The 13,297-nt window shown below is 43.1% G+C and overlaps 1 protein-coding gene across 2 annotated transcripts in view; it reads left to right on the top strand.

The window, feature by feature from the left end:
• Nucleotides 1-13,297, top strand: part of LOC117232092 (POU domain, class 2, transcription factor 2-like) — a 122,574-nt gene that overhangs the window by 61,383 nt on the left and 47,894 nt on the right. For both annotated transcript variants that reach the window (XM_033491248.1, XM_033491247.1), the window contains one exon: nt 3,912-4,130. In XM_033491248.1, the coding sequence (XP_033347139.1) occupies nt 3,912-4,130 (219 nt within the window). The remainder of the gene's footprint in view (nt 1-3,911; nt 4,131-13,297) is intronic.

The following is a 13,297-nucleotide window of genomic DNA, read 5'->3' as shown; positions in this document are numbered from 1 at the left end:
CCTCCGCTATTAATCTTATATCGAACGCTTTATCCGCGTCCGCTGCCACCCCCTCTGGCCCCTTCCGGACTTCCCTTTTCTCCTGCATCCCCGTTGGCCGACCTCTTCAACCCTTGGACGAGCAGGAATTTTCAATTCTTTCGAGTACCGCGGCAAACCAGATTGCCCGAGGGCCTCGCCCCGCGACGTTTCGTTCGATCGACGAAATTTCACGTCCACCTGCACGATTCCGAGATGCGTTCAGTGAAATTGCGCGCTACGTGACGCCGCTAATGTCGCACAGGACCCTGCGAACCGGAAGTCCGGATCCCCGCTACGCGAGGAATTCAACGAAGAACGAATGGAATCGAGATTGGTTTAACAGAAAGGGTACAGATGATTTTTAAAGGAATTTCAGTCTCGTCTGTAGGTTTTACGTATGGCATCGATGATTGTGTTGGGGCATTCCGGAGATAATTTGGGGGAGGGGGCGGTCGTACTGGATTGTTCTGCACGCAAGGATTGTTCCTCGTGGATTGGATTGGTCTTTGTAATATGGAATAGTAGAAAAAAATAGCGAGTTATTTAGTATAATCTCGACACGTCGTAATAAAATGGTATTGTTGGACCGAACACCGAATTAGTCATAATAGTATCGGTTTTTAACGAATTTATGAAAAATTTGCATATATAATTACGAAAGTATACAAATTACTCAAAGCAGATGTACATTTTCGCTTAGATTACATTTCTTTATCTTCGGCCGTAAAAATATGATTTTGTATAAATGATTCTGTAAAACCTCGCATTTATTTTCCAATCTTACGTATACATTTTCTTACATCTTCAAAAGTTATTGAACATACGAGAATATCAGCGCATAGTTCCTTCAATTTTGGAATCAAAATGTGTTGCTACCAGCTTCATAAATTTTCTAATTACATTCTTCTTTTCTTATCACCCTTTTACCCATTGTCCACGCAAGATGGCGAGGACAGGAAGAACGTGGATCCAGTTGGCGATTAATCGTACACGGAAATGGAAGGAGGTGGAAACGAGTAGCGGTCGCTTCTGGCAGGACATTGGCCAGGACGAATAAGTAATGTAGAGGTCCATTATGCTGAAACGGTGAAGGGTCTTCGAGCAGGGTCAGCCAATCCCCCGGAGGGCCGTTAAAGTGAAATACTTCTGAATGCAAGGTGGCTGACCGTCTCTCACCCCTCCTCGTCTATTCCTCCTCTTCTTCGATCTCTCGTTTCTTCCTGTTCCTGTTGGACCCTCGATATTCGTACGAGTCCATAGGTAAATCGTTGTTATCTGGACAGTGATAAACCCGTGAATGGAGTTCGCGCCTGCTGGACGAATGAACGAGGGGAATTTAGAGGGTGAAACCACCCTACAGTCTACGGGATATCACCGATCGCCAAATAGATGGCTCTGTTTATGCGCACTGCTCATGGCTCGCTGAGATTTTCAGAGTCTATTTTGAGGATATATAAAGTAGAGTTTAGTGTTTCGGATAGTTCTTTATTGTGATAAATGAACATGACGTTCGTTAATTGATGCGAATAAAATTCTTCATACGAGAAACGCTTTCACTCTGCCGAGTAATAGCTCGTGTTTGATCTTCGTTTATACGTTCACTTTCCGCGCAAATAATAAAATTCGACGATAATTGAGGCTTTTTAAAATTAATATAACGTGTTTTAGTCGATAATAAATGTAATACTAATTCTATATACTTTTAAAAGCTGCTTGCGCGTTTACGTACAGTAATTAACAATAGGTAAGATTTTCTAGAAAATGAAGAAAGACGGTGAAGTCGATCCATGAGGTACCGAGGCGCGATTCTCGCGAATAGAAACGTAATTGAATTTTCCAGGGCGCGCACGCGAAAGTTTGTTTCGCCGCCCTCGAGGGGTGGTTCCGTTCGTCTCCGTATGCTGGAGGGGAGCATGCAAACACCACGAGATTAAAGGAACCGTCGTTCCATGCCGTAGTTCGAATCGTGGCCTCGAGACATGCCACTAGCCAACAAACCCTCCTATAAATAATACACACTCGATACACTAATATCTAAACGTGTAAATATGTATACGTATACGCGTGAAAGTTTCACATCCATCGGAATTACGATCGAAATTAATCGTTATTAAAGTACCGACGATATATTAATGAAAATCTATGCTAATGTTTCACGAGCGATCAGACTTTTTCGATTCACGGAGGAACGTGATAATTATCGGAGCCGATCAATTATTGTGCAACTCACGACGCGCCCCGTAATTAAAATAATATATTATTTAGAAAGGAATGCCTACGCGTAATATTCGATACTTTCATCCGTTCGCCGAGGAGTTCCAGAGAAAAAAGGAACGTCCAATTACCGATATTATTACTAATACCATTAATTATAAAATGAATATAGCTCGAGGTTACACCGATCGATCCTAAATAATTATCTTCGTATTGCTTGTTGCCTGTTCACTATTTTCCTGGCACCATTCTACGTGCAAACGTATTCACCATGCTAATTCACGTAAATCGATACACGATGAAAATCCACGAGAAATCGTTACGGATCGTCGAACAGTGGAAAAGTTCGATTCATCCCAATCCTTTCTCGCGTGGAAGTTGGCATAAGAATTGAGGAAGAATGGAGCGTTCACTGGTCGGCGCGAGGTCAGCGGCCATTCTCTGATGATATTGATTAGCCGACGCCCTTAGTTAGCGCCAGCTACACTTTCTTTCCTCTCCTCCGTGTCTCCCACAGTACTTTCCGCGAATGCTCGCCGTCCCGACCACCCTCCGTCGTTCGAATCGCCACGATGGACCTCGGTTTCTACTCTCTTCTCTTCCTTTCTTCTCTATCTCTTTTTCTCATTTACCAATACACGGGAAGTTCGCTTTCTCGCCCTCGTTAGCGAGTAGGGGCGCGAGATACCGATGCGATGGAGAGAGACGGATCGAGGCTAAATCATTCATCAAGCAAATAAGGGGCTGACTCACGTCTCACGCATGCGGGATTATATTTGCGTGCAGCTTTCGTCACGTATGTTATAGATAGGAAATCCTAACTATCTCGATAATATTTGGATTCTTAGATTCTTTTCAGGGGATAGAAAATGAATTCTCGATTTTATCCTACGTTTCGAAGTACAAATATCTGTAGCTGAATATCTTTGTTTTATGTATTTTGATTTATTTATCATTTGAATAGACATTGTTCCATGAATATAGTTGAATATGACAGAGTATAACCTACGAGTGAGAGTGCATTTATAAACGAAAAGAACTTCGCCGATGTCAAAAAGTAATGCAATCGACTCGTGAAAGTTTCGTGCAAACAAACATGAAGTGTTAATGAAAAAGCGTGTAACGGATGCATAGTAGAAAATTTGGAATTTCAGAGAATACGATATATCTCGTAGCGAGTACTGTCCATGTTGAAAGCGTTATATGTCCGGGGTGTAATTAGACACTGCAGACTGGAACAACATCCAGAGCCCGGGATTGTTCCCAGAAATTAAGGGAAACGAGGGAAAGCCGGGAAAACTGGCAGGAATAGGGGATTCGGAGGGTTGCTAATTACGTGGACTCTTGAAGGGGGAGAAGCCATTTTCTGCGCAGACACAAAGGCCCCAGCGTTATATTAATACAGCGAGAGGGGAAATTTCTTTTGCAATTTGATCCCGATGCTCGATAGTATTACTTGTCTGTAAGAATAATTTCCGAGCGGTTGTTGCCTTGAATTAACAAACACGTAAATCGTTGTTCGACTCATTATATGTACCAGTGTGTATATTAATATAGCCAGACGTAACGATCGCATTTAGCAATATTGAAGGGACAAACAATTTCATTAGGGACTAAATAAAGTTTGAGATATTTAAGACAGCAAATTAATGCTAATTTTTGTGTGTCTTTCGCAGGTAAAGTTTGGATAGGCGATAACGAGGTCGCGTGGCGGACCGAACAGTCTTTCAAGAGGACCTCACCCTTAAATCCTTGTACCACCACGACTACTACGACAACGACAGGTGGCGGAGCACCGGCACACCCCCACCTGTCACCACCTATTGCCGCCCCCGTAACCACTCCCGATCACAGAAGTCCCAGCAGTCTGCACGTGAAACTCGGTATTTCTCCTGGTAAGTGAAAATTCCAAGTTTCTGCAAAAATTTGTCGGCTCCCCACGCCTCGGTACTAATGTGGGTTAACTATATTTCTTTTATCAATAGTTTTATCTTCTCGTAAAAATATCATAGAACCACCCGGGAATTTCATTCTTTAAAGAGTTGTACGTTGAAATTTCCACGGAAATTTTAAGATTTAAAGAGTAAAACAAGACAGCGAACGATATATTAAAGTAATTATTATTATTATTTAAAACAAGGATGTCTCTGACGAAAGAAAAACCTTTACGCGTCTACGTAAATATCGTGACTATATCCAGATACAAATTTTACTATGAATAGATACCAACAGAAGGCAGTTAAGTGCTAGGTAAAACGATCGGACAAATCCACATAACTTATGCTTGCAAATACGCGATAAGATCGATGCCGACGCGATCCACAGAAGAAAGAATCACTTCGATGGAGAACGGTGGCAGCACTCCGAAAAACCGGAGGGTCAGCGGCTTAAAACGGTCTTAAAGCGGGGCTCTTTAAATAATGCAATAAGCTTGATGTCATTTGCCGGACAATGGGAGTGGGGATGTTCCTTTTAGGGAAAGGTCCATCGAAATTGTCCCTCGCAGGTGCTCGCTTCCGACCCTCGCAGGCAGCTCAGCCAATCACGATGCCTCGATTGGCAATGCTCGTCCCGTTTCCGCTTGTGCCAATAATTATCGACAATAACCATTATTATTATCTTTATGTAGCGTTTCTATGTTTTTTCAGCAAACTTAACGAAATTTATTAAAGTATATTTTATCTTCTTACATCGTAAACTTTTCGAAAGTACGCAATTTGTCCGAGCAAGTAAGTACAAAGTAGGTATTTACGTGTACATCAACATTTCTCAAAGATAATTAAATTCATAAGTATTTAATCTTAATAAGTCATTAGATTCCTTTAGTATCCCATACCGAGACTATATTTGTCTAATTTTATACACTTCTGAAATTACACAGGAAAACATATGGCATGGTAAAAGAAATGGCACAGTAAAACAGTTTAAATATCTTCTCATTTATGCCAAGAAAAAATTCTCTCTCTAATAATTCCACTTTGTGCTGAGTATTATTATGTTCTAACCATCTTCGAGGGATAAAACCGAGGAACTTTCATTCTCATCGTCGTATCGAAATACTGTGCTTTAGTCATAAAATGATATCAGACTCGGAAAGTTAGCCACGTTTCCCCCTATGATATTCATATATTCTCGTCTCTAATTAGAAACCGCGATGGAAAAAGATAGGTAGAGCGGAATAATCGTAGATTATTGCCGGAGGCGTTGCGTTGGAAGTGCGGCATCGCATCACGCCGCTATCGATCCGTACCGGAAGACGGTCCAACAAAGTGGAGGAACTGGAGGAAGGCGAATTCGCTCCGTTGCGTTCGAACGGTGGCTTCTTTCGTTTGCTTAAATAAACATTGCTCGAACAATAGCGTGGGGGCCCCGATCGGGGGCCTCTTTCGCTGTGGGTAGTTGCCGCGAACGGGAAGCCAATGGAGGGAGCCAGGGCTGAATCCTCTTCCTCTTTTTCCGTGGAAAAGAGAGGAAGCGGCATGTTTAATGCATCGTTCAACATTTCCATGTCAAACATCGCTTTGACTCGCGGAATTTAAAACCGTCTGGCCGGCGCGCACACCAACGTCCAGCCAGGCGATACGTGTGTGCGAGCTGATGGGAAAAACCGGCCATCTTTATTTACCGTCGAGCCGCCGCTGGACAAGGTGCGCCGAGGCTCGATAAGGGCACCGATCGATAAGGGTCGAAAGTTGAAAGCCGCGTGGTTGTAACGCGAGACGACCTAGCGTCTTCGTTCGTCGTTTGTTAGCTCGTCGGGATGTTTTCGAGGCTGTGTGTATACAGAACGACGTCTCGCGTTTTTTATATTTACGAACATTTATATTATTCGATATTTTTCACGTTTTTACTAAAATTTAGTAAACGTAAACGGATATTAATGGCAAGCATTTCGTCGAGCGTCTTGAATTTTTGCATTCAAATTGAGAAAAGTGGTGACAGAGGATACCAAGTTGTAAAGATAAAACGTACCTTGTTATCCTATTGTTTAGAACGACTCGTTGCTTTCGAACGATGGTAATTTTTTAGTGTAAACCCGAAGATCCAAAGAATTGTATCTTTGCATCGATATATTTTATCAAATTTCTGTAGACATTTAAGAAGGACGAAAGGCAATATAGGAGTGGTATTTCGATCGTAGTCTCGGCTTTAAGAGCGGATACAGGCCAAAGAGCGCGGTCCTTCCGAGTCTATTTGCCTCGCAAAGCTATCCCGCCTAGCTGCCAAGTGTGTTTATTCGGTATATCAATAAGGACGAAGTGGACGAAAGCGAGGACGAGGTTCCCCAAGGGTTTCGTCCTCTTTCGCTGCTCGTCTCTCTGTCGGACAGCTTGATAACATTATGCTTCTTGCGCCGACATATGCACTGGCCGGTTTTTGAAGAATGAGGGATAGAACCCTAAAACGTTGTACCGCACCCACCGTGGACACATGTCGAAACGATGATCCTTTCGCCTAGGAAATCGGTATGAACCCTAAAATGGATCTATGAAAATCTATAAATCATTGGAATAATTAAAGAAATGTGTCGGGGTTCCATAACTCTATCATAAATTGGAGAAAAGATAAATGAATTTTTTCTTGTTAAGGTTCCTTGCAAAGGAAGGTTGACGCTTTTTATAGATATCCATATGAAATGTCGAAGATTATGCCATAGTTACGGACTTACGGTTGGCCGATATATAAATTTTTATAAGAGCAAACGCATCGTTCTTCCGATATATCATCCATCAGAACGACAATTCTTCGAAGCAGGTATGCGCTGTAACCATAGCCTTCCTTGCTCGTTAATTGGTTATTGAAGCCAAACAAAAGATAAAATTAAGAGGCACGCAAAGGAATTACGGACAAATGCCTTTTAAAAAGTAATCTTTGAAGTCAGTGAACTGTATAACGTAGTCTCGTAGTGTGTAAATTACGCTGTCCGGTTACGGAAGGATCCTTTCTTGCCGCTCTCGGATGTATCTCTCCCCTGGGACTATCATTCTTCTCCCTGGGCTCACCCTCTTCCTCGTAAGGTATTTAAATTCCTTTTATTCGGTCAAGCCCGGTCAAATTATTTCGCATGCCAATTTATCTCGGCATATTCAATGCCAAATAAGAAAAATACATATTATTCGCTTCGTAATAATCTATCACGTCGTCGATTTGAAGTTGATGGTTCGGTGTACTTAATCTTCGAAATATTTCGAGGAACTTTTCGAAATTTCCTCGGGAACGTGTTTCAATGACGGTACGAGGCCGTTCGTATCTCCATTTTACCGTGTAGTTTGAAATATCGAGCAGCGGCCATATGCGAGCCAATAACCACGGCTACGCGTCGCTGGTGTACGCGAACGTTTCATATACGGCGGCGCAAGGGACGCGTTCGGGGAGAGAAAGGGTGACCCCGTGAAATATTGGCTACATAGATTTCAACCATTATTGCCGCGTGTAAAACACGGCGACATTTGGCGCTAAATCGATCAGGCTGCTCGCGCCGCGTCACTGCTCCACCCGCGAGGGGCCAAGAAACTTTTGTAGATTGGCAGAATACTTTGCAGTCTATCACGTCGATCTGATATATTATCGCTGATATAATATTACCTGTTGACAAGAAATTAGGGACAGACACGTGCATTGCTCTTATTATCTTTTAGCAAATTAGAGATTAGTCGATACACAAAAGTATTGATTTATTTTCATTCAAAGAGCAAAAGCGACATCGAAGAGATTAAAGGTGATGATTTGAAAATTATCAAGCATTTTATACCCGATTATGATTATTAGATTGCAGATGTTTACGCAAATTTGTATTTTTATCAACATAATTAAAGAAATGCAGAGATTTATTTAACCCATGAAATATAACGAGTACACTACGCTTTCAACGTCTTATATATCTTTGCCTATCACACGAAACATGCGTTCTATGCATTATTGCAGCTATAAATTTCCCATGGATACATAAACATTCACAGTCTAATAATCACAGAGTATTCTAAATTTCTTTAGATATGATGTTCAGCGACGAAAGACTGCGATGAAACGCCGTGAATGGTCGTTGCGGGGCGCTATGTATTTATGGAAGGCCGTGTGGCCGCGGCCTAAGAATAACAACGGATAAAGTATTCTCGCCATGAATATTTCGTATCTTCTATGGGGATCTCCCAGCTCGAACGTCGTTCAAATTGAATTCTGATTTAACTGGCCGCGTCTTGCCAGCACAGAAATATCCTTTGCGCGGTACTGGCGTCGCTTTCAGAAACGAACAGAAAGAGGAAGAGGAAGAGGAGAAGGAGGAGGAGGAGGAGGAAGAGGAGGATGAAGAGAAGGAGGTGAAAGAAGAGGCCACGGGTTCGGGGATCGATCCTTTACGTAGGAATTTCCTTCGAGACGAGAATCGAAGGGAAAGATCTACGCGGCGAGTTTCGCAGTTTCCGCTAGCTAACGCTTTCTGTATTTTTCTCTGTCTCTCTCTTTTTCTCATATAAGTTATGTGATTTATCGTCACGCAGTTAAGAGCCCGGATTTATAGTGACCGAAGTTGCACCCAAGTTTTATGGCCGGTCGAATTGTTTCGAACTGCGCTGAAAGCTCTCTCCTTCGCCTTCGAGCATGTTCTCGCGCGATGAACAAGCTCGAAAATTCAATTAAGTCGAGTGTGGGACGTTCCCAGTTTGACGTTGGTGCTTTGCTTGCAAAGTCCCAGCTAAGGAAAAATACGTTTATTTGAGTCAGCTAAGCACAGAACGATCAAACTTGTCGTATATTACGAGACACTGTTAGTCTTTGATATAATAGAGAATGAGGAAATATTATCAATTACTTGTAGCAAAAAAAAAAAAAAAACCCAAGAAGGAGAAAATATAGTGTTATAAGAAGAGAAACAGTGTCGCATAAATGAATATATAGGTAAATATCCGATATAGATAATAGCATCTCAAGCTTCACTTCTTTATTCTTCGGGAAGATCCAAGTGCCGAATACCATAATACGTTAAATCAGCGTTTTATGCACGTTGATCCCATGAACTGATCGTTCGAGCTCCATGGCGGAAAAAATGAGATGCACGGCGGTAATTGATGACCCGCTTTAATAAACCGAGAGACATCGTTGCGGCAGAAAGCTCGAGGCAGTCGCGTGGACTCGAGGCGCGAGCAGCTGCTCGCCGCAAATTAGTATGGGGCTATAAACGATAGCGGTTTCGACAGTGTTCGAGTAATGTGTGGCTTGGATCGGTAGTTTAATTAAAGAGTTAATTAGGTTACGACAAAGTCGCGTTATTTCCCTCGAGAATTTATCTACAAGTCGTGTTACGTCCTCGTTCTGTTTCCTCGTGAAACATCGTTCGCATTGTTTGCATTTTCGCATTATCGCATAACGATTCAGGTTACGATTTCTCATTAAACATTAATAAGCGACCTCCTGGAAAACACACACATATCGATATTTATGCAATGGCGTTGTACGTATCGTGCACAAGCCAACGATTTTGCAGCATATTTCGGAGAGGAGTCGAAAAGAGATCGCAATTATCCCAAAAATTTATAATAACGCGAGATTTACCATAATTAATCGATTACGCCGGGACGTGCGTTGGTTCGCGAGGCACCATGCTAGCCGAGGGAATTTTTTTCAGATCATAATTTTAGATAGGCCGCTCGCCGTTCCCGCTGACGCAAATGGCGGCGTGTAGGCAAATTGAGGTGAGATTGGAGGTCAGCGCGATTCACCGGCCGCGGCTCGCCGCCTTGTGTACCGGGCGATACAAAAGCAATTTGCAACTTTGCTTCCCTTTATCTTAATTCTTGTACGAAAATCTTGGAGAGAAGCAAAGAATAAAAGCATGAAAGCAAACACTGAGAGAAATAATGTTTCTTTTCGCATCGCTACGGACGATGTTATCGCACACCATTTTATGATACGATGTTTAGGTTCGCATGAATTTCGAGTAGCGAAAAGGAGATTACCACGGTCGAGGAAACGATAGCGGGAGAGTAATCTGCCGTAAGACGGTTCAGTCATCAGAATCGTAGAACAGGATCCAGGGATGCAGATTAGCGAAAGAGACAAGAAACACGCTTCTATCCCCGTGGAACAGCTATTAACATCGTGATCGCCGAGGCTTCTATTAATAGCGAACGGAGAAAAAGGTCTGGCGGAGGATCGATTATTTTCTTGTCTCGGTTAACGTCACCGTTAGTTCACCGGGATACTTCTCCGACGTTGTGCACGCGTGATGACTCTATTTTACCAGGGGGTAGCGCCTTTTTACACTCTCTAAATTGCCCGAATCTCCTTTAAAACTCAGAAAGGAACTGAAACAAAGCGAAGGAAACTAAAAGAAAGTGAAATTTCGCGAGAGCGAAGCATGATAGGAAATTATATCGATACGCGAAGCGTTTCTGGGTGCATGCAAAGAGAGTAGATAGGAAAACGACGCGATAAAAAGAAAGAAACGAGTCTTGGAACGTTGTCCGCTGCTCTATTCGAGATTCCTGCGATCCAGCGGATGCGCGTGAATACGTAACGAACCGAACCTTACTCTCACGTGTTTTCTCCGCGTCTGACAGCCTCTGTCCAAAGAGAAACCATGGAAGATAATCCGAACTACTAATTAAGCCACCAAGACCGCTAGAGAAACCCTCGACTCTTCTATCCTGAAACGTTCGATGCGTGGAAGCACAGGCTAATTCCTCGTCTTTCCTATCACTGGATCAATCGTGGCTCGATTCAACGGGATTCCACGGCTGAAACTGGCCTCTGCCAAATCGAGTAACGCAATTTCGATCGGGCCCATGGACGGCGTTAATATTAATGATCGTGCCCGACCACGTATTCCAGGATTCGTTTTCTTTCGACGTAGCGTTGATTTATGGGGCCATGGTTTTGCGCTGGTGTCTCGTCGGCCAGTCAAAAGAAGACTACCGTTTATTGATCAAGATTTATCGATATGATGGAAATATTTCTTTGAGCGGTTACTAAGAAGCAACGTTCATCGAGGATACATTAGCAAGATACCTTAACCATGTTGTGTACGTTACCAGGAAAGTAACGAAGAATTTCGAGCATGATGCTCATATTTAATTCGACCTTTGGATTTCTCATTTTCCACGCTGTACGAAGGATGAGGAAGGAATCACCCGGTACGTGAATCGGCGCGAAGCACCGCGTAATACCAAGGGATCACGGTGGACCGGCTAACGTGATTATTATAAAGTCAATACGTTGCTAACTCATCAGCCGGCTCCGCCCTCTAACAGCCCGGTAATATGCACCGGCCAAGAAGTCAGTTACGCTCTATCAGTGCGCTCTTTCTCTTTCTCCTTCCGCTCCCTTGTTTCTTTCTCTCTCGATCTGACCCTTTTCCCTCTCCTCCATCGTACACACATCGCGTCTCTTCGTTTCGTTGCTCTTAACTTTCTTCGTTGGCTCGACGACGACGTAGCGTCGCTCGATCTCGCTTCATCGAGATGGAAACACCAAGTGTGTCTACCTACGTCGAATAGGCACGTAAGTACCGACCTACGCGTGCAACCTACCGTACGTATAACCTACCTTCGGCCTGCTGTTCCTCTCTTACTCTTTCTTCTTTTATCTTTTTCTTTTCCTCTTGTTCTCTCGCTCTTTCCATCGTCCGCTTTTGCACGTGCAATACACGCTCCGCGGTACGGCACGACGTATCTGGCGGATCTCGAACGAGCCGCACGAAATCGCTGCCTGCAATTACCCCCGAGAAATATATTACTTAAGGATTGCTCGCTAAGAACGCAGACGATAAGGATGCTTCCACGTCCGGCGATCACGGTCCCCCGCGTGAACTCGCACTACGTTCGGCTCTCCTCACTACTGGTTCGTTCCAGGTTTCCTCTGCGTAGCGGGTAGGTTTAATGGGCTTCGATCTTGCGTGCACCTTGGCTTCGGAGTGACGGTGCCTCTCGTAGGAAATCGGAGAATTTGAATCCTTTGGCGTTCGGCATTCTCTGAATTAGTCAGCTTCACGGTAGCTAGTTTAGAAAAATTTGTCGATGAAACAGAGTGTAGAATTTTTATTTCCGAAAATTTCTTCCATCAACTAGTACCGTTGAGTCGTATGTACAATATAAGTGATCAGAGTAGTCTGCATTAGATTTGAGTTTTATTAAAAGAACTAAAATGTATATACGAGTGCCATTGATTAACTCTATCGTATATTCTGCTCAACGAGTCTCCTAAAGCTCATACGATCATTGATACACGTTCGTCTTTGATTCAAATTTAGCTCCTCGTTCCTCGAGATCTACCGGTGCTCGAAAAGTAGCGCGACCTATGGAAACGATCGAGGGTTATCGGGCAGTCTCGTCTCTGTGATAAATGCGTGCAGTACAACGTGCAACTGATAACGTAATACGCGTAAAGGGAAAAAGTAAAAGATGCGAGAAGGGCTGGAGTGTCTGTTACACGGTTTACAGACAGCAAGGAACGCGTTATTACAGCCAGCTAGAGGTGCCGTGCGAGGGGAGCAGTGACTCTTTTCCCCGGCAACGCGAAGTTCAAGGTCCGTCCTGGGTTGGGTCGTTTCATTCATTCGCGTTGGATAGCGAGCTGTGTGTGGTTGCCCCAGCACGTTGAGGAACTCGTGCGCGTTACACGCGGATATAGATCTAGTTGCAATTTTTCGATTCTATTTGTCGGTATAGATATTTTATAATTGCTTCTGCTAGACACACACACACACACACACACACTTTTGAAAGTTTGAAAGCAACTTGGAAACCTTGTTCGTACTTTCTAGCGTAGATTTCTGGTTCACAGGAAAGGTACTATTCACAAGATAAATGAAGTAAACTCAACCGCAGTATCCTTTCTTATTTCATTTGAAGTTAAGGATCAAGAATTATTCACGGGCTCGTAAGATGTTCTAAACAAATTCCATGTCATAAGTAAATTCCATAAGTATGCTTTTTTTCTTTCGTTTCAAATTAGAAACCAAAATTCATACTCGAATCCTAGCAACCTAGAAACTTTTCATCTTGGAAACCAAAGATCATTGCTCGGAAAATCTAATGAAACTTATCGTTCGAACAAATGTTTAATATAT

The sequence above is a fragment of the Bombus vosnesenskii genome, unplaced genomic scaffold (assembly GCF_011952255.1).
Source record: "Bombus vosnesenskii isolate JDL3184/JDL3185 unplaced genomic scaffold, Bvos_JDL3184-5_v1.1 scf7180000013284, whole genome shotgun sequence".
Taxonomy (NCBI): domain Eukaryota; kingdom Metazoa; phylum Arthropoda; class Insecta; order Hymenoptera; family Apidae; genus Bombus; species Bombus vosnesenskii.
Note: the sequence above shows the minus strand (reverse complement) of the source record. Positions and strands in the feature narration are given on the sequence as shown.